We start from the raw sequence: 20,972 nt of genomic DNA, 5'->3' as shown, positions 1-20,972 counted from the left end.
ATATTTAGAATTCATTTGAAAATTGTCTATTTTTATTAACTTAAAAAAAATATAAAAAAATAAAAAGAGTGATATGATAACTTGATTTTATTTTTTATGCCATGTTTGACAAATGATTTTTTTAGTTAAAAAGTTAAAAAATCATTAAAAAAATAAAAAAACCAATAATCTATACCAAAAAGGTAAAGATTCAATTTTTTTCTATATTTTTTACACATATTTTCTTAAAAAAAAAAACATTCCAAATATATTTTTTTACATTATATTTTAACAAAAAAATATTTAAAAATTATTTAAAAAAATATGTTCCCAAAGAGGCCTTTCCCTATCCAAAAAGCCGCTCTCTAAACAACCATAATCAACCCTAAATTTTATTAAAATTTTAAAAATAAATAAAAAGCGATTTTTGATTTTTTTTGGGTGTGTGTGGGGGTTATTACAAAGAGAGATAATTGCGGTTTTGATGAGCTGAAAGTCACATGGACCAGAAGCTTACAGAAGACGACCCCCACCACCTCTCTCTCTCTCTCTCCTCAAATTCTCTGTGCGCAGCATTCACAGCCAAAAAGTAGTTGAAAAAGAGAAAGCAGTAACTACTAACCTAAACCCACAAAACACATGTTTGGATACACCTAATTTTTTTTACTAAATTTTTTTTATTGAATTTTTAAATATTTTTTTAATTTTTAAATATATTTAATATAAATATACCTAAAAAATATAATATTTATAAAAAAATATTTAAAAAATTCACTAGATACAAAAAATATAAAAAAATAATACAAGAATTCAATATATTTTTCGTATTATTGTGTATTTATTATTTTTTAGATATATCTAAGTAAAATATATTAAAAAAAATTAAAAATATTTATTAAAAATAAAAAATATGAAAAACAAAAAATTTAGGTAGCGTTTGGTAGAGTTTTAGAATTTTGATTTTAGAATAGAGTTGTATTTTGAATTTGTAAGTTTTAGAATAATAATTTAAAAAATTTGTTTAGTTATGAATTTTGAATTAATATGATACTTGATTCAAGAACTTAAAACTCATAACTAAATACACAACATAAAATTCTATTTAAATTTCATAAGTAATTTTTAAAAAAAATTCTGAAATTTTTTTTATTTAAAATATAAAAATAACGTGTGTCAAAAAAGAAAAAAAATATTGTTCCAATCAATCTGTCAAACGTCTGAAGAAATGACCGAATAAATGAGTTTTCAAATGCAGGCGTAGAAATAATTTTTGAAAATTAAAATCAAACGTAACATTTAATTCAGCGGATGAAAAATTGATTACAAAACCCACCAAAAACAACGTTAATTTTTTAAAATTAAAACCAAAAACCCCCCATCATCCTACATACATTGCCACTATCTCTCTACCTAATCTGACCCCAAAAGCAATATACAGACAGAGTGAGAAACTAAAAAGAATGTAGAGAGAGAAAGTAAGAGAGAGAGAGTGGTAGCTCTGGTTGGTGCTTCTTCTCCATCTATCCATTCCGCAAAACCCTAGCCTTCCCAAATCAAACTCCACCCAGATCTCACTCACCTCGCTTTCCGATCTGTTTAGTCTATGTCTGATTCGGAGGACTCTTTTGTCTGAAATGTTTTCTGGGTTTCGCTTTGATTTTGATTTCACTTGGGTTGTTTCCAATTTCAATGTCGTAGTTTCTACAACCACATCGCTTGTGTTCTTGTCTCAAAATGTCGGCTTCTTTGCCTGAGCGCCCCCGAATCGGAGTTTCAAACACGGTCTGTTCTTCTCTCTTTCTGTTTCTTTGTGGGTAAGCTCTGTTTGGTTGCTGTGAAAATGGCGGAGAAATTGAGGAAAGTTTTGATCTTTTTGCTGAACTGAGGGAAGTAGTAGTGTCAGATTAGACTAGTTGAGTGGAAATCCGAGAATTTAAAACTGAACTTTCCCTCTTTGCCTGCATTTTTTTTTTTCAGAAACCAATTGGGAAGTAGTACTGTGAGTGTTGTTTTTCACGATTGATTGAAAGAAAGATCCTCAGTAGTAGTAGTCAATGCATTTTCCTTTTTGCACTACACTGGACTTTGCTGTTAGTGTATTTTTTTCATTAGATGATTTGGGTCTCTATGATTTTGTGTTTGTATTGTTTTGGAGATTTTCACACTAAATTTGGATGATGCTGGTTGGAATTTGTTTTTGTGGTCTCATATTTAATTATTTATCAACTATTTGGAGATACAATTGAAATTGAAACTGAGAGTTGGTTTCCCCTCAGCATAGCTGTAACTTATAAGTCTGTTTGGTTTCCGTGCAAATTGAAAGACAAAAAAGAAAAAAATGAAGAAAATTTTGGATCTTTTTGCTCAACTGGGTGACGGACTAGTGTTAGGTCAATTGAGTAGAAATCTGAGAATTCAAAATTCTGCTTTCCCTCTTTCCCTGCATTTTGTCAGGAACCTATTGGGAAGCACTGTCAGTATTGTTTTCATGATTGAAAGAAAAATCATCATTAGCCGCTACAATATGCTTTGCTGTTAATATGCTTTTGTTTATGGAATGTGACATTTGGTAATTTTTCACATGACGTTTAGGGTCTAAGATTTTGCATTCTTTTTGTTTTTGTGTTTATTGATGGGTTTTGAAGCTGGTTCAATGCTGCTTGTGTTTTTCCAAATTATTGAGAAATATCAATCTAATAGTTTTCTAAAACTCCAAATTATTTCATGACTTGAAATTCATGAAGTACAGTAACAGACCTCAAAAATGAAAAAATTAGGCTAAATTCTGTAATTTTGAGCTCAAATATTCAAAAGCAGATTTTTTTGCGCAATTCATACAGCTTTTAGTGGGTTGAAATGTGGGCATTTATGTTCTTAGGTAGGTCCAAACTAAAATAGATCAAAGAGGAAAAGCAGATAAGCAGGTTTTCTTTGTGAATCCAACTAAAAGCAGTCCGCTTGTAGTTCTCTTCCACCACCCTTGAGCTATAAGCTATATATTGAAGTTTTTTACACCAATGCTTGTGTTTTTTGAATTACTGAGAAGTATGATAGTACTCTATCTGCAAGTATTTGTACTAATATGTTTGTTTCATCCTTTATGCTTACTAATTATGCATTATTCATGGTTTTGACCTTCTGCGATAATTGACAGGTTTTCAAGAGTGGACCACTTTTTATATCTTCAAAAGGTCAGTGGACCTCTCTCTCTCTCTCTTAATTTTTATAGTAATATTTTACCTGTTGCCAAGGTCCTTCACCTTTTTTTTTTGTACATGCTAAGCTAGCTAATTAGGGATGACCATTGGCTCAATGGTAAAACTTTGACCTAATAACCTTGAGGCTAATTATGTATGCTAGGTCACTTCTCATTTTTCTTTCAGTGTAGGCTTTTTTTTACAATAGTTTGGGGCTTTGTGGTAATTTGCTGCTAAAGTTAATGGGGGTATTAAGTAGATGAAAAATCTATAATAGAGTTGAAGAGAAAACTATTGTCAGAAGCTATGTTACATGGACTCGAGTGTGGGTGTGTCAAAATGCCAAACCTTCCTAAACCTAAATATTAGTATGTATTCAAAAGTTGGGTACAAATAAGTATACACATCTTGAACATATAAATATATTGTATATTGTATGATTTTCTCACATAAGATGTAAATTATTAGTAATGTACTTCAAATTAAATGGGATTTAGGGAAAAAGAGAATTTAATATACTTTTCTTTTCTATTTAATATACAAAAAATGTATTTATACAAAATTCCTCAACTTGCTACTTCCATGCATGTACGAATTTTTGTTATTGTCTTTTGTATTCTTTTTGACAGTAGGAGGACATGTCTGCAATAAGTTTTTTAATTTTTTTTTTTCAGTATTAATAATAGAGAAAATAAAAGGTACAAAAAAAATTACAACTGGAAAAGAAGAAGTCCACCAAAACAAATGAAAATACAAAAAATTACATATTACATATGGCATTCCTATGTTGAGAAATCAAAATAAAGAAATCCATTTGAAAGATGGCAACACCTAAGCCCAAAAAGAAAAAGAAGCTAAGTAACTAACTTTGTCCCATAAACCCTGCCTGCTATGTCTTCAAATCTCTCCTCAGAGACTCTAGCATTTGTTTAGCATTCCTTTCCAACATATTAGTTTACGTCAAATATTATCCAATAAAATTAATTGCATGTGAAATTAATTCCAACCGATAAAATTATCTCAAATACAATTAATTGTAATATTTGAATAATTTTATATGTTCATTTGGCCTTAACTGGTGTTTGATCTTTGTCCCACTCATCAATTTTCTCTACTAAGAAAATGACGCCACTCTGTTTAATTTTCATATTTAAAATGAATTACCTTGTTATGCTTCTGCAGGATTAGGTTGGAAGTCTTGGAAAAAGCGTTGGTTTATCCTTACACGCACTTCATTGGTTTTTTTCAAAAATGATCCTGTAAGTACATCTCCATTGTTTCTCTTTCATTTTGAGCTATATTGATGTGGTATCTCTTCTTTTATTGTTCTTAGTATACTGTCAAACTTCATTTCTTAGTATTCCTATCATGAAAACATCCTCTGCTGTAATATTGTTTTCTCAAAATACAATACCAGTGACAGGTGGGATGGGTAAAAATGTTATTTTACTAGTTTTGCATTTGGTTTGCGATCATACTTCTGTATTTGGTTCTCAATCTCAAGTGATGTGTTGGGATAGTTGAAATTTTCATTTCTCGATCTTTGATTCCCCTAAGACACTCATAGCTGACACAATACATAGGTATGATTCCAGATGTAGTGTTTTATGGGATACATGTTGATTGTTTTTCACGCAGAGTGCACTTCCTCAGAGAGGTGGTGAAGTAAATATAACTTTGGGGGGTATTGACTTGAACAATTCAGGGAGGTATGCATGGTTTCTGCTACTCTTTGAAAAGTTCTAGCACACATGGCTTATTTCGTTTCAAGGCCAACACTAGTTGTTTTTTTTGTTATTGCAGTGTTGTTGTTAGAGAAGATAAAAAGCTTTTAACGGTACTGTTTCCTGATGGACGGGATGGACGGGCATTTACCCTTAAGGTGCTTCGTTGACTTAGTGGTTTCTCTCTCTCTCTCTCTTACACACACACACACGCGCGCACGCACACATTTTTTTTAAGTTTCTGTATGCCCTCTTTGAATGCAAGGGACAATTTGCTGTCTTTGTTTTCGAACTTATTGTACTTGAGATTCTGAAACTTTAGGGCCTACATTTTTACTTTTCTCAATTCAGGCGGAGACATCAGAGGACTTGTACGAGTGGAAGACTGCCCTAGAGCATGCTCTTGCACATGCACCAAGTGCTGCCCTTGTGATAGGACACAATGGAATTTTCCGTAATGATGCTAATGATACGATTGAAGCGTCTTTCCATCAATGTTTGTACTCCATATCGCATGCCAATTTCTTTTTGTCATTTTCTTCTATTAATCGTGTTAGATGATTTGTTTTGTGTTTGAGTATATCTGTACTGAAAAATGAACTTTGTTTTGTACTAATTTTTTTTAGATCTTGAATATTTAGGGATGGATAAACGTCCTGTTAAATCTATGGTGGTTGGACGACCAATTTTGCTAGCACTGGAAGATATAGATGGAGGCCCATCTTTCCTCGAGAAGGCTCTTCGATTTCTGGAGAAGTTTGGTAAGTTTTATTTCAATTGTGATTTAGATTCATTGGTCTTGAACATCATTTTCACCTGCAAGTTTTTGTAGATATCCTGAAGCATTGCCCCGTGTCCTACTCTTTGACATTCTTTTTGTTGTTTATTTTGCTTTGATTTTTGCATTGTATTTACTTCTGGCAATATCATATATATGATGTTTTATATGATTGCCAGATGGTGAATAGTTGGGTGTACCACCATTTGATTAGTTTTTCATTTTTTGGTCTTGTAAATGTTTGAATCGTGAAGCCTATAATGAGTTTCCTATTTGGTCTTCCACCAATTTTCTGTTAGTGAAGTTAGTATGTGCTTAAATAAAAAACAATGCCCAAATAATACACATTAATGTGTGTTTGGGAGGGAAAAGATTGAGTACCCACCTAACCTTTGGCATTATGCATAAAGTGGTGGCCTCAAGACTTGAACTCATAACCTCAAGGATATTAAGCCAAGTTTTAACCATTGAACCAATGGTTATTAGTGTGTGCTGTGAATAAATTATTTTATTCTTTTGATAAGTAAAAATGTATGTATTATAATTAAAAAGCAGCACCGACGGGGTGTGCTGCTCATGTACAAAACGCAAGAACAAAAACCTAAGATGCTTTACGAAGTACAAAATTTGATCTAGATGAACCCCATGTGAAAACCAACTATACAAGGTGGTCAAAATTCTACATATCAAAACAAAAAAGAGGGGTCTCCATAAATTCTCATATGGGCTCTCTTCAAATAGTCCACATGAACGCTAATGGGCCCATACCCCAACACCTCTTTCTACTCCATCCAACTCTGGCTCCCCTCCACGTATATAGCAACTCCAAGACAGAAGAAGGGATGACCCAAGGTATATTAGACAGAACAAGGAACACTTATATGAAAGGAAAAAAAGGGAATCCAACTAATAATATGAGAGATGAAAAGTTAGATTCTAGACTCAAAATTTGCCTTCTAGACTCAAAGTTTACCTTTGTGTTTTCTTACTTTAATATGATTTCGTCTTATTGTTTCTTGTCTTTGCAACAGGAACTAAAGTAGAAGGCATTTTGAGACAGGCTGCAGATGTCGAGGAGGTAGATCGCAGAGTTGAAGAATATGAACAAGGTTTGTTTTTCTTTCCACGAACTAAAAACATTATTTGTTGTTGAATTTCATTTCATCAAGTCCCACCCATCCTCTCTTCTCCTTCTTTCTTTCTAGATTAGGCCTTTTTTTCCCTTAAAACAAATGAGGCTGCTCTTTTACTTGGCTATAAATGGTACAAGTCTGAGCTTGGCTTTGTTTCCTGCTGTAGTTGCAGTTGACTCTTTTGCTTGTCTGTTGTCATGCCCGCTCATTTTGGGTGATGATTGATGAATGTGCTTGACAACAGATTAAGAAGACATTATTAGCTTTTGTTATGGTTATCGGGTGTTGTTTTGGTTTGTTTGGACATTTTGTTTTCTTTGTGTTCATGAACAAATACTGAAATGTACATGGCTTACAAATTGAGTTGATCTCTCATTTGTTTATAGGCAAGAATGAATTCGGTCCCGATGAGGATGCTCATGTTGTTGGTGACTGTGTTAAGGTACTTGTTGGTACTAGTGTAACTTTTGGCTATCAAATTATTTCATCTCTTTGATACTGTGTAGATCTGTATTCACTTGAGCTATTTTTTCTGTAGCATGTTCTTCGGGAGCTACCCTCATCTCCAGTTCCTGCATCTTGCTGCACTGCTTTATTGGAGGCATATAGTAAGTTATCTATTAATACATCCATAAAGGCCTATATTGCTGAGCCATACCATGGAATCATGGATATAGTAGGGCAATGGAAAGCTTATTTTCTTCTAATGAGCTTTCCTCATCTGGTGGCTAAGTTCAATTATTTCTTGCTTTTCACGTCATTTGCTTTTTGCGTCATTTTTGGTTTTCTTGTTTTTTGTCCCTCTTTTTGGTTCTTTATGTTATGCAGACTTGGGTAGAACTCAAACTGAAAAGTTAGTTGTTGAGGTGAGGGTACCCTCACACTTATGTACTGCACATTACTTTTGTACCCAGGCAATGTAGGACTTCACTTCACACCCATCTCTCACACGCAGTGCGACATGTCCTACCCATCCTTGGGTACTTCTGGCTTTGATACTGTATAACACAGTCTTGGGTAGAACTGAACACCAAATGCTATTTATTAAGGTGGTGGGGGTGGCCTCACGCTTATATATTGTACCTTACTTTCATACTCAGGTGATGTGGGACTTTGCTTCACACTTTAGAGACTTGAAATAATGAAGTATTGTACATATCTAAACTGAAGTGGTGTACATTGTATGTCTCTAAGCTTGTATGCAGCATTTATTTTGGGGGTTTTCCTTTTTCATTGGGTTTTAGAACTAACATACTTAATTCTATTAAATACTTTGAACTTGTGTTTCAGTCCTGGAATTCCGTCTTTTTTACTTCTTTAACAAAACTCTGATTTTTGTTTGTCAGCCTCATGTATTTAGTGTGTTAGATGTTACATACACTTCAATATTGATGTTTTGCTTTACTTTTGTCTGGAAAGAAATTGATCGGAAGGAAGCTCGTGTGAATGCCATGCGGTCTGCAATACTGGAGACATTCCCTGAGCCAAACAGGCGTTTATTACAGAGGTAATCTCTCTCTCTGTCTCTCCCTCCCAATGATGGGTTCTACTTTCTTTTTCTGGTTCATTTACACCAATAATTTCTGTTAGCATGTTTTTCTTCCCTTCCTTTCCCAGTTAATGACCCTTACATTTCAAGAATTATTTTTCAATTCCCTTTGTATGACTTCCATTTTTTTACTGTATTAAATACATATTGCATTGTGTTTAAATAATTGCTGTACTATGATATGAGTTACTTGGGAATCAAATCTTTCAGTTTTCAGTAATACTGAAATCCACTAAAATGTTCCTCCCAACCTTTGGAATATATGGAAAAACACTTTGTACTTGCTACCACATTGTGCAAGAAAAGAGAGAATTGGTAGAATGCTCCTTGATAGGCTTGAGAGCGTTGCCCTCTTTATGTACTTGATCCTTTTGTGCGCGCTTTATCCAGGAGAGGTAACTTTTTAAAAAGTTTTTCTGCCACTCGAAGAATTTGAATAGAATGGCTGAAACTAGGAAAAGGAATGTGTACTATCTTTAAGATGGCTGGTCTGAACAAATTCTAAAAGGAAACAACTCTGTTTCATTTCCATTGTGAAATCATACTGTAAAGTACACATGCTATACGATAGGAAAGAATCCGAGATAGCAAAGAAAGAATAACAGAAACGAACAGCCCAATCAGAAACGAACTTCCTCTTTGACCTTGGTAGCTTATACTGTAAAGTACACTTCCTCTGTTTCATTTCCATTGTGAAATCACTCTGCTGATTCCTTGTGAGACTGAGGTTCTGAAAAAGAATGAATAACAGACAAAAAAGTACGATAGGAAGCAGAAAAACATGTATTAGACCAACTTAACGTGCTTGGAGGATGACGCGCTCAAGTAGGATATCGGTGTGCAGCAGGATCAGAGTCGTTAGAAGTAAGAGGATCAGGAGTAAGAGTAGATAAAGCTGACATTTTGGCAAGTTTACACCCTTGACATTCATCAATTTGACTAGAAGAAACTTTACCTAATAATCCTGACTGAGTTAAAGACTGTAAGCGGTCAACAAACAAATGACCTAGGCGAGGATGCCATAAGTAAAACTGACTCAACTGAGAATCTAATTGAAATGAGGAAAAAGTAACTGGAGAGGTGGATAGAGGGAGATGCAAGCTTTCTACCACATAGAGATCTTCAACTCTACGGCCGGTCCCAATCTATTTCTTGGACACCCGATCTTTCACACAACAGATAGAAGAAAAAAAGATAACATCAAAATCAGACGTATCAAGTTGACTGATAGATAATAAATTGACAGATAGCTGAGGAACATAAAGAATAGAGGGAATAGTAACAATAGACATGGCAGAGGGTAAAATAGACCCAACAATTAGAATAGACATACCAGACCCATTAGCAGTATTAACAATAATAAGAGAGGGAGGAGGGATATAGTTTTGAAGTAAGGAAAGGTGATGAGTCATATGATGAGAGACACTAGAGTAAAAAAGCCAGACAGAAGAGGAAATACTTGAAAAAGATCCAAACAAACCTGAATGAAGGGAGGTGAGAGCAGAGACAAATGAGGATAGCTGGGAGGTGGACAGGAGATGCTGAAGCTGAGCTATTTGGGCACGCAAGGAAGCCAAGTCAGGATCAAAAGCCGAAGCAGATGCAGTATAAGCAACAGGAGGTCGAAACTGTGTCTGAGGCGGCTAAGAAGATTGAGTAGATGACGTTCCTTCTTGGGACGGTTGTACTTCCAATTGCCCTTCTAATGACAAAAAGCACATTCATCAGAGGCTAGTGGCCCCTTTTTGGGCTTCGCATTGGCTTGAAACTGATGAAGTGGTGGGGTCGACAGCAGAGGAGGCTGAGTAGGAGCCAAGAAGACAGATGGAGACAAGTCTGACTGGCCGTCTTAAGATGGGTTTCCTCCGGAGAGGAGCTCACGAACAAGCATCCACTGAGGGGAGAGGAGACCAATGAAGGTGCCACCACAGATAGCCGCATACTGAGGGGAGAGAACCGTTAAGAACTGCACCTAATGACCTTGCTCCCGAAACTCAACATAAGCGTCTAGTGCCTTGAGGCTAGCTGGTTCCATGAGAGACCTGTTATCCCAGAGACCTGTTATCCCAATGTAGAAGTCCTGAATAGATTGATCCCGCTGACAAGCACTCTGAATAGTTTTTTCCAACTCATATCGCTTGGCAAAGTTGGACTGTTGATACACACCCAATAAATAGTCTCACGCCTCCTTGGCAGTACGGTATTTGGAAAACATTATTCCAATACGGTCATCCACAAAATTATGAAACCGGGTTAGAACTTGGGCATTCTCACAATCCCAAGTGTCACAGGAAATCAGATATCCTTCTTGTTTCGGATCCAATGGACGAGGAATGGAATCAGAAACATAGCCCTATTTTTTCTAACCAAGAATGAAATTTTTCATAACACTAGCCCAATAAGTATAATTGGCACGAGTGAGTTTACATCTGATGGCTTGGATTTTGGTGTTCGTCAATGTAATAAACCAAAGATTAACAGGTGGAAGGATAATACTAAATAACAAGAGGGCCAAACTGTAAATAAATAAATATATATATATATATATTTTAAACCAAATAACAATACTGATAAAGGCAAAAGCACGAACAGAGAGAGAGAGAGAGAGAGAGAGAGAGAGAGGGAGACAAACAGAGCAGCAGACGAAGAACCAGAGGGACCGTGATGATGTATCGACCCAAGAGAGAGATCGAGACCCACGAACCAGAAACAAAGACCAAATCGTTGGTCGAACAGACTTGACGAATCATAATGTGTGTGTTCGAGTATTTGAACCACAGAGAGAGAGTCGAACGACCCCTGAGTTGCGACTTCAGACCAGGCACCTTCGAACAACAGGCGACGACTTTGAACAACAGGCGTGAGCGCCAGACCTAGGGTTTCGGACGTGGCTCTGATACCATGTAAGAATTCTGAATGTTTTTTTGTATATTTAACTTGTATGTAATACATAGATTGCAACCAATATTTATAACAATCCTAAACCTAATCTATAGTAGGAAATAATCCTATACAATCAATCTACAATCAATTGAATATGCACAATTAACCTAATTGATATATTTCCACAATTACATAATATTCTCGCACATACAACTGCAGCGGACTATTTTAACCAATTTTGCACTTTTAAGAATTTTCATTTCATCTGAAAAGGTCATAAAGCAATATGAAAACGATCAATTTTGAAAATGCTGTCAGGCCCCAGTTAAATATTTCATGTAAATTGTTGCTTCACCAAGAAGGTTATGCCTTACGTGATGTCACGTTTCTCAGGAGCACATGTTGATACAATTGACATTGATATTGCTATGGATTAACTTTTTGGAGACTACTATTACTTATTTGTGGATGTGTTGTCATTGTTTGAATTGTTGTTGTTTTTTCTCCAAATTTATTTTTTGAAGATAAATGAGTTTTCCATCATGCTTATATCTTTTTAGCTGATTTTATGGGAATTATTTGCTTATCTCCCAATGTTTTGTTGTATTTTTTGGATGACCCATATTAAGTACATACAAACATCTAAACTTTTTCTTTAAAAAGAGTGTTTGTGCAATATTTAAAAGCCTAGTAGATATGTTCCAGTGCCATATATTTTCGTGCAAGATCCAGGAACACCTGAAAATAAGATTCCTGTGATATATAGCTGAGTTTTTTGTAACTTGGTTCTCCATCTCTTTAATTTACAAAAGGGGTGGGGGTGGTGTTGTCTCCTTAAAATTTTTATACAACATGAAGTCTCATTTGAGAGTTTCAAGTTAGCTTTTAAGAATATGGATTTTTTAGATTATTGGCTAAAAATGCTTTGAATAAGTTGTAAAAATGTTTGGTGCAACATTTTTGGATAATATGTGAAAAAACTGAAAATGTTTGGCAAATAATCCAAAAAGTACCTTTTTGAAGTGTGAGCCCCAAAATGCCCGTAATTTTGTTAAACCTATTTTTTAAAGGGGTACACTCGCAATTATGAAAATATTGGGGGTCCTTTTGTTCAATGTCCAAAAGCTAAAGAAGTTCACATAGAAAAGCACCCCCTGGAAGGCAAATTTTTTGAGTGAAATCCAGTTGAATATTCATCTGTTTTGCTAAATTCCTGGTCAAGTCTACTTATCACTTTGCACCATTCTTTTGCAGAATCCTGAAGATGATGCACACAATTTCTTTACATTCATCTGAGAATAGAATGACTCCATCTGCTGTTGCTGCTTGTATGGCACCATTGCTCTTGCGCCCTCTTTTAGCTGGTGAATGTGAATTGGAGGATGATTTTGATGTCAACGGTGATAATTCTGCCCAGCTTCTTGCAGCCGCAAATGCTGCTAATAATGCTCAAGCCATCATCACAACACTTTTGGAGGAGTATGAGAACATTTTTGATGTAAGTTGCTCTTAATGTGGTTTTTTATTTTGTTTAATAAAGGTGCAGCTGTTTAAGTACCTTCTTTGTGATTTCTATTTCTATTTCTATTTCATACATCATGGGTCTTGGGGCATGTGCATGTGTCCATTTTCTCACTAGTCCCATTTTATATGAGATATATGTGTCGTTTGGTGTAGCTTATAATGCTGTTTATAGTTTTATTTTTTTTTTAGTTATAATTTTTGAAGTTGCCATAGTGTTCACTGCAATTTTTGCTTATAGCCTATAAGGCAAAAGAACTTTTAATATGCGAAAAAAAACTCATAATTTGGAAGCTAGGGAAGGGTGATTTTAGTTTTTTAGTTGCCAAAGGGGCTGTTTGGGAAGTGAGACTCTAGCCTAATTTAGGCTAAAATTTACAAAAAGACAAAATAGGTTAAAATAGCCAATAAGACAAAATGTTACATCAAACCCATAATCATTTCACTTTTTCTCTCACAAACATCGCATCCAACTACAAAAAAAATTCAATTATCTTTCCAAACACACAAATTTTAGCCTACTAAAATAGCCAAAAACTAAAATAGTCTACTAAAATAGCAACTTCCCAAACACCCACTTTATACAAGTCACGATGCATTTAGAATTTTTGGTTGTCATGCTGAACATCTATTGGTGTGGTTGAAGGTGCAAAAATCAACTTTGATGTAGATAAAAGAGGAGCTAGATGGAAAAATCTTGAAATTAAGAAGCTTGTTTGTGCCTTCTTCATTTTCATTTTTATGAGGCAGTTGAGGGAGATCATCAAAATATTAAATATGATGTTGTTGAAAAAGTTAGTGGAGACAAATGGAAATCAATGGTAGAACATGCGAAAGTGTCTTATTTGGAAAGAGGCTTGAAAGAGAATGAGAAAGACACTTTTGTGAAGTTGGTGCAAATTGAACCATAACCTATACTTTTATGGGGTGAAGGTTTTTTTTTGGGAAATAGGGGGGCAGTTGGGTCCATAATTTGTATCTGCTTTTTCTTTCTTTTATTTGATTTTATAAGGATGGTGCCCTCTTGCCACATTCTCTTAATCGATCAAAAAAAAAAAAGAAGAGAAAATATTTTGCTTATTGGGGAGTGAGTTTACACCATGCTACATTCAGTATAGAAGCCAGTATTTGTCTGCCTGTTTTCCTTCTCTTAATTTATGAAATTCATTTGACCCAGTGTAATCAATATCTGTTTGAAGTGGAGGTTGTTTATTCCTGTGACTTGGTTTGCATCTCATTTTCTGGCTTCTCAATTCTGTCCAGTTAGGTTTTGAAATTTTGTTTTCTTCTATATTTTTTCTTTCGTTTTCCCTCTTTTGATTGAGATTTACAATGCCTAAGAGGAAGCCTTACTTCTTTTTACAGATATATGATTAGAATATTCTCCACATCTCAATTAAGAAATCCTGCTTTTGGTTATTTCAATCTATAGTTGAATAATTTTGTGATGGCACTTTTATGCTTGTTGGTTATTGCAATCTTAATTGAATTTAATTTTGTGATGGCACTTCTATGTTTTTATAGCGATCCTTTGTCAACTAGTTTTTATTTGCTGGTGCAACTAGCTTCAAAATTTTGTATTCTATCAGGATCATATTGTTTGCAGTTTCTTCATTTTAGTTTGTTTTGCTGTGCTTAGTTATTGTGGTCTTTTCCCGTTTCAGGATGATAATCTACATAGATGCTCTATTTCAGCTGATTCTCGGATTGAAAACAGTGCCAGTGAAGTTTCATCCGATGATGAAAATCTGGATATCAAGGACAATGGTTACCACGATGCAGAAAATGAAGTAGATCCAGACACTGATGATGATCCAGATTGTATACTCAGCGGAAAGTTGAGTGAGAGCAGCGGTTATGCTGGAAGTGATCTTTACGAGTATAAGGTTCTGTGCGTGTGTGTGTGTGTGCGGGATAAGTTAAAGCAATAGTGAGGAACCTCAAGAAGTAAAAATTTTATGGTGCTCCTATTCAGTGAGGAACCTCAAGAGTCCAAACAGAACAAGTAATAAATAATTGGGTAGAGCTGAAGAAAAAGTAAATGATGAAAAGTTAAATTCTATGTTTATTTCATTACCAAATCATTAATCAAGGATAAAGGGGACAACATTTTGGATTCACTTGGACATAGCCCAGCCACATGTGCTTGTCACACATACACAGTGAGATAGAGAATAAATGTTACTTTAGTTTATAATATACTGAAAACTATGAAACACAAAGTCACCCAAGGAAATGTTCTCAGATTGCTTTTTTAGATTCATTTCTGTACTTCCTTATGTGCTCTGAGACTTGTGATCTGAAACCCATGAAGCTTTGAATGGATATGGATTGAGGTTTTCTGTTCTAAGGCAAGTCTTAATCCTTTAAGCAGATTGTGTTGTTAATAGATTCTCTTTTCATCTGTAAGTTAAAAACTTTCTCTTTAAATTAAGAAACCTTTTTTTGACGTCCTTTACATAGATTGAAAACATAAAAATAAAAATAAGAAAAGAAGAAAAGAAAATAAGAGAATGATGATTTCTTAAGAAATATATTTGAAGGGATGTTGGGGGGTGGGTGGGTGGGGGTTAAGAGTATATCATAAGGTCAAGGGTTGGAGAATTAATTGAACAAAGAAGGAAAGGACTGTTTGGGTCCTTTGAGATGCTGTGAACAGTGCCTTCAGAACAGTACCTTAAGATCAGGTTTGGTTGAGAAACTAAATAAGAGGAAGACTAGGGATTTAGTGCTCACTTTAGAGATTATATGAGCTGAATGATGAGCTGAATAGTTTCACAGATCAAAGAATAGAAACAACAATTATTTAAAGTGTAATAATTTGTTTTAAACATTCGTTTATTTCTTTAAAAAATGTGATTTGTTCTTTATTATTTAGACATTTAACCAGGTCTGACATTGTTATTTCCTCATTATTATGTTTGCTTTTTTGTTCATTTAGGCTTTTGGAGGTGATGATTCAGATGTTGGATCCCCCAGGATTAATCTCACAGCAACAGCAAAATCAAATCCTCCTGTAGATTCTCAGTCACTTAGAGAGTCTGACATTCAATTAAATGAGCAACAAGGCCAACAGAAACCTAGCGTAAATGAGATGGACAGTCCTAGTATTGTACCTGGTAGCGAGTCTCATCGATCAATGGGGGAAATATTATCTGCTATGGATCAAGGCCTACCTCAATCTGTTGGTCCTGAATCATGTGTTGAGAAGTCAATGAACAAACTTACAAACTCCACTCCCAATGTTAAGCGGTCGACGTTTTGGGGTAGAAGCACTGTGAGTAGTTATCTGCTGCCAATGCATCTTGTATCTTATACTGACTGTAGTCTACGCTTTAACTCTTTTTGTTACTGCCTTACCTTATATGTATCATATCGAGCTCTTCAACAAATCAGTCAATTTCTCTTCATGAATAATATTGCTTGTTCTGTATTTATTTATTTATTTTTTGGCTTCAAGTTTTAATCATTATGCCATATTTTTGGTACCCCACCTACCGCTCTTTATCGGAATGATTTGAAGTGCTTTTTTCTTAGTTTACATGGTCCTCACTTGGTGGCTCTTTTAATGGTAAAGCTTTCTGCGAGCCAAAGTAGTTATACACACTTAAACACATATAATATATAGTGTGCTTGAGATATGTACAAGAGAAACTAGTAGGTGATGAAAAATTAATTGATTGATAGTGGAAGGATAATTCAGGGCAAAATCCGATCAACCCTGCTTTGATACCATGTCACTAAAAGACATAAAAAATAAATGTTGATCAATATAGAAGAACCATGGAGGGGGAAGAACAAGAGGTTTACATGCCTTTCTAGGACTATGACGTTTCCCTTCACCTGTCTCCTTATCTATCTTATGTTACATCTGGTCCTTCTTTTATTCTTAAGAATATGCTTTGTTGCTGACTTGGTACTCTCTGTTTTAATTTGGCAATTAAAAATCTCGTGATCCATTACACAATTGGTTGCATTATGTTTTTGATCTTAGGTTTAATTAATTTGGTGATGATATTTTAATTGGATCAGAAGATTTACATAGTTGTAAGTACAACTGTTGTGAATATTTCACAATTAATTAAAATATTATATCAAATAAAAAGGGAAATGTAGGATTGCATGTCCAACATGGGCCCACGTCACTCATCTAGTAGAATTAATATGGGCCACATGTATTCTGTTTTTCTGGTTTTGCATCTTAAAATGGCAATTGCTGTGAACCTGACGCTTTATTATTTCTCACTTTGCAGGCCAGGAAAACACCCTCAATGGAATCAGTTGATTCTTCTGGAGAGGAAGAGTAAGATGTTCATAGTATACCTTTTTATATTGCTCTGTGGTACATGATAAACTTGCCGATTGGTCATTTATACATACACTTGATAGTTATGTTAGAAATAACTTTCCTATTTGTAAGCCGGTGTACCTACTCTAGAATTGATGCTATATGTCCTGTTTCTTTCTTGGAATTCCCCTATTTTGAGGAAGGTATGTTTTGGTTGATCGTGATATCGTGTCCTTGGTTGTTGAACTTGGTGCAGAAGCAGATGTCAGTTAGCTTCTGCAAAACCGAAGAAATTAGTAAAATAATCACTAATTTAAGTTCATTAGTTTAGGCTTTCCAATAGGTCTAGCGGCATGAAAACCTATTTTCCAGATATTAGATTCTTTTCATGATATATGAAAATTAATAATCTTAGTTCATACTTATTTTATTGCTGCAATCTGTCAAAAAGGATTGGGGACCAAATTATTTTAAACATGATTTTATTGCTATGGGTTTGCTATACTCTGATACCTTTTGTTAAACCATCTCTTGAAAACAAATTTGGTGACTTGTTTGCAGAATGGCTATCCAAAGGCTTGAGATTACAAAAAATGATTTGCGGCACAGGATTGCAAAGGAGGTAAAAGTTTACTTTCAGTGTAACAATTTTTTGAGCTGAGTCATGGAAAATAGTCATTTTCCCTAATAGAATTTGGTTTCCATCTATGTTAGGCTAGAGGAAATGCAATTTTACAGGCTAGCTTGGAGAGAAGGAAGCAAGCTTTGCATGAGCGTCGTTTGGCACTTGAACAAGATGTATAATCTTCATCCCTCAGATATGCAATATCCATATTAATTGTTTCTCCTTTTACTTGCTTTCATTTGAATTTTAGTTTCTACCTCATGTTTTTGCTCAAAATGTGTATGTTTGGGCTTGAATTTTAAGCAATGTGTGAATCTTATACAGCGCCTTAGCTAACTGTGCTTAGTTTTCAGACTCCTCTCTCTTTTGAAAGTTGTAATTTGTAACTGCTTTAGTGGTTCATTTGGTTTCTTCAATTTCAGCCAGAGGAGCGCAAGTTCTCTTGCTTTTGTGAACATTCATCTAGTTGCTATGACTCCATGGAATATTCATCTATATAAGAGCACCTTCATTGTCCATATATTTTACTGCAAATAAGATATAATTCTATCGCTTTCACTTGCTTTATACTTCTGTGTTTGTATGTGTGGTGTAATTCTATGAAGTCACTATTATCTAGGTTTTCTCTATGGTCTTTTGTATCTAGCATAGGTGTCAAATGTCAATAGCTAAATAAATGTTCTTATTACAGTTGTATGTGGCTATATTGTTTTATTCTAAAATTTAGCATGCCTTTATTGACTTGTGTATGATTGATTGTTCTGATAGGTTTCAAGACTGCAAGAGCAGCTGCAAGCTGAGAGAGATCTACGTGCTGCTTTGGAGGTTGGGTTGAGCATGTCTTCTGGACAGATGTCGAGTTCTCGTGGTATGGATTCCAAGGTCTGTATTGTTAACAACAAAGTTCATTTTGTCCCCTTTTTGTTCTCTTTCTTGATGTGGGCTCTTATCCTGTGCTCTGTGTAACATGTTCTTATGAGTTTACTTGAATGTGAAGACAAGGGCTGAGCTTGAGGAGATTGCTCTTGCTGAAGCAGATGTGGCCAGGTTGAAGCAGAAAGTTGCAGAACTCCACCATCAACTAAATCAACAACGACAGCATCACTATGGCTCCCTCTCCGATGCATGTGATCGTTATCAACAATTCCAAAATCATAATTCTCAACAGTGAGTTGCAAAAACCCAATTAAAAAAGCAAGGAAACAAGTTTTGTAGCTCGTTCATTGAGGAACTTATTCCCATCATTGAAGATCATTGCTTTCTTGACTTAAATCATTGTTGCTTTCTTCTGCTACTTATTCCCCATGATTGATATTTCTTCTGCAAGTTTCAGTGTGACCTTGCTTTTGGAAAGAATAAACTGAAATAAAGTGGGTCCCAAAATAGCATACGATATATGAAGTTGAAAAAATATATTTTTTTCATTGCATTTATTCGATTCCCTGACAGGAATGATACAGTATGTCAGAAAAAACATGGAAGTGGTTGCAACTATGTGTATTTGAACCTGATTAGATGTTATTGTTATTATGCTGTTTAAATTTTTCTTAATGGTTGCAGGAAATATTTTCAGCAAGATTTTGATACAACCCTTGCTTTTGCTAACCATGAAAGGAAACAAAGAACTGAGGTACTTTCCTTTAGATTATTCTATTGTTTGTCTATCTTTGTTGTTTGAGATGTTTGGATAGGATTTTCAACTATGGTCATTTTTGCATGAAATACCAGATTAACTTGATTTCATGTAAAACTTGCTCTTCTATATCCGATTGTTCTATTTTTGTTGTTTGAGATGTTTTCATAGGATTTCAAACCCTTCTATATCTGGTTCTTATCTACTTCAGCAACAGTTCTAATGTCTTTATACTTATGCTGTGTTTGGATCTTTGATTTGTCTACACACCCTTGACTGTTTGGACTGCAGGAAAGTTTATTGGGGGCAGAGTTGAGGAATATTAAAGGACAAGTGTTAACATCTGGCAGCAGTAGCAGGCAGCCTGCTCGGAAGCAATTCTTGGACTCTGCAAGCTTTAGTGATTCCAAAAGTACTGAGGCATCCACGAGCATATCTATGGATGAGCTTTGTGCTGTTGATTCTGCTTCCATGCCTTCCACTTCAAGGGCAACAGAGGTAAGACTTAGATGTAAAATCTGTGCGAGCTTCTACATATGCTTTGTTTGGATCTTGGATATGTGGAGAGAAAAAATAAGAGAAGAGAACAAAGTAAAAGTTGTCAAACCCCCCCCCCCCCCCCCCCCTCTCCTCTTCTTCTGATTTTTGGTTGTGCTAGGAAAATGAGATGGAAATGAATAAATATTTAGTCAAGAGAAATCCATTTTATGTTTAACCCTTACAACATAAATACATACAAGTAATTTTATTCCCCTTGTATCTTCTTCTCCTTGTCAAATTCACGAACCAAACACAACCTTATCAAGCTGTTTGTTTGAATTAAAAGAAGCTGGAGAATAATACGGAGTTGTGTATATTTCTCTCATTGAACTTTCTCGAGCCTAGTTTTATTGTGTTGAATTGAGTAGCGATCTGCTAAATTGCAATACTGAAATTTCAGGAATAATTTGATAGGAAATTCCTGAAGGCTGACATCTATTACATGCCGGTTTTGATATCAATATTTGATTGTCTGTTTATCTTCTCCTTTTCTTTAGAGTTTTTCATCTTCTATTTTTGTTTTCCCCTTTTTTTGATGCGATAAGTAGTTATTTGACTTGCACTCATTTTCCAAGTAAACCCATAAATCCTGAATTTGTTGCAATGGTTGCAGGTGATAGATTATCCTAGACATCCTTCTGCAGCATCGTCCACTTTGGTAGAATTAACAACACGTCTAGACTTCTTCAAGGAACGGCGCTCTCAGCTGATGGAACAACTTCACAACCTTGATTTAAACTATGGGACGGCATCTCAAGATTTTGAACGGCGCTCTCAGCATCATCTCCTCCATGGAACTGATTGAAGACACGATACTTCTCAAGCCAGTTGAGTGGCTGACTACTTGCCATTTGTACATCCTTTTGCATATAGTTGTGCTTGTGATAACATGCACCCATATTCTCTTTTTTCGTTTTTCATTTATAGTTTTTCTTAATTTTTTGTAATTGAGAACTTGGCTGTTTCGAGAAGGATCTTTTTCCCTCTCCTTTCCCGTCTTTGTTTCTTTTCCCTCCATTTACTCATGCCACGGTTTGTGTAGCCATTGTGTTTTTCTTTTTTTTTTATGAATAATAGTGGTGAGTGTGTTAAATTGCATAAACTACTCAGAAGGAAATACTT

The 20,972-nt window shown here is 35.1% G+C and overlaps 1 protein-coding gene across 1 annotated transcript; it reads left to right on the top strand.

Moving 5' to 3' along the window:
• The first annotated feature begins 1,333 nt into the window (after positions 1–1,333).
• On the top strand, positions 1,334–20,891 carry LOC114266425 (Rho GTPase activation protein (RhoGAP) with PH domain-containing protein). Its single transcript, XM_082899856.1, is given in 23 exon segments — positions 1,334–1,761; positions 3,134–3,170; positions 4,359–4,435; positions 4,815–4,885; positions 4,980–5,058; positions 5,252–5,396; positions 5,542–5,661; positions 6,710–6,787; positions 7,198–7,253; positions 7,350–7,419; positions 8,231–8,318; positions 12,498–12,741; positions 14,429–14,650; positions 15,706–16,041; positions 17,018–17,067; positions 17,614–17,674; positions 17,767–17,850; positions 18,446–18,559; positions 18,675–18,844; positions 19,238–19,307; positions 19,602–19,808; positions 20,464–20,616; positions 20,619–20,891. Coding segments are annotated over 23 exon segments (2,613 nt in total). The 5' UTR covers positions 1,334–1,713; the 3' UTR covers positions 20,652–20,891.
• The last annotated feature ends 81 nt before the right edge of the window (positions 20,892–20,972 follow it).

The sequence above is a fragment of the Camellia sinensis genome, chromosome 12, assembly GCF_055761805.1.
Source record: "Camellia sinensis isolate YWXY chromosome 12, ASM5576180v1, whole genome shotgun sequence".
Lineage (NCBI taxonomy): Eukaryota > Viridiplantae > Streptophyta > Magnoliopsida > Ericales > Theaceae > Camellia > Camellia sinensis.
Note: the sequence above shows the minus strand (reverse complement) of the source record. Positions and strands in the feature narration are given on the sequence as shown.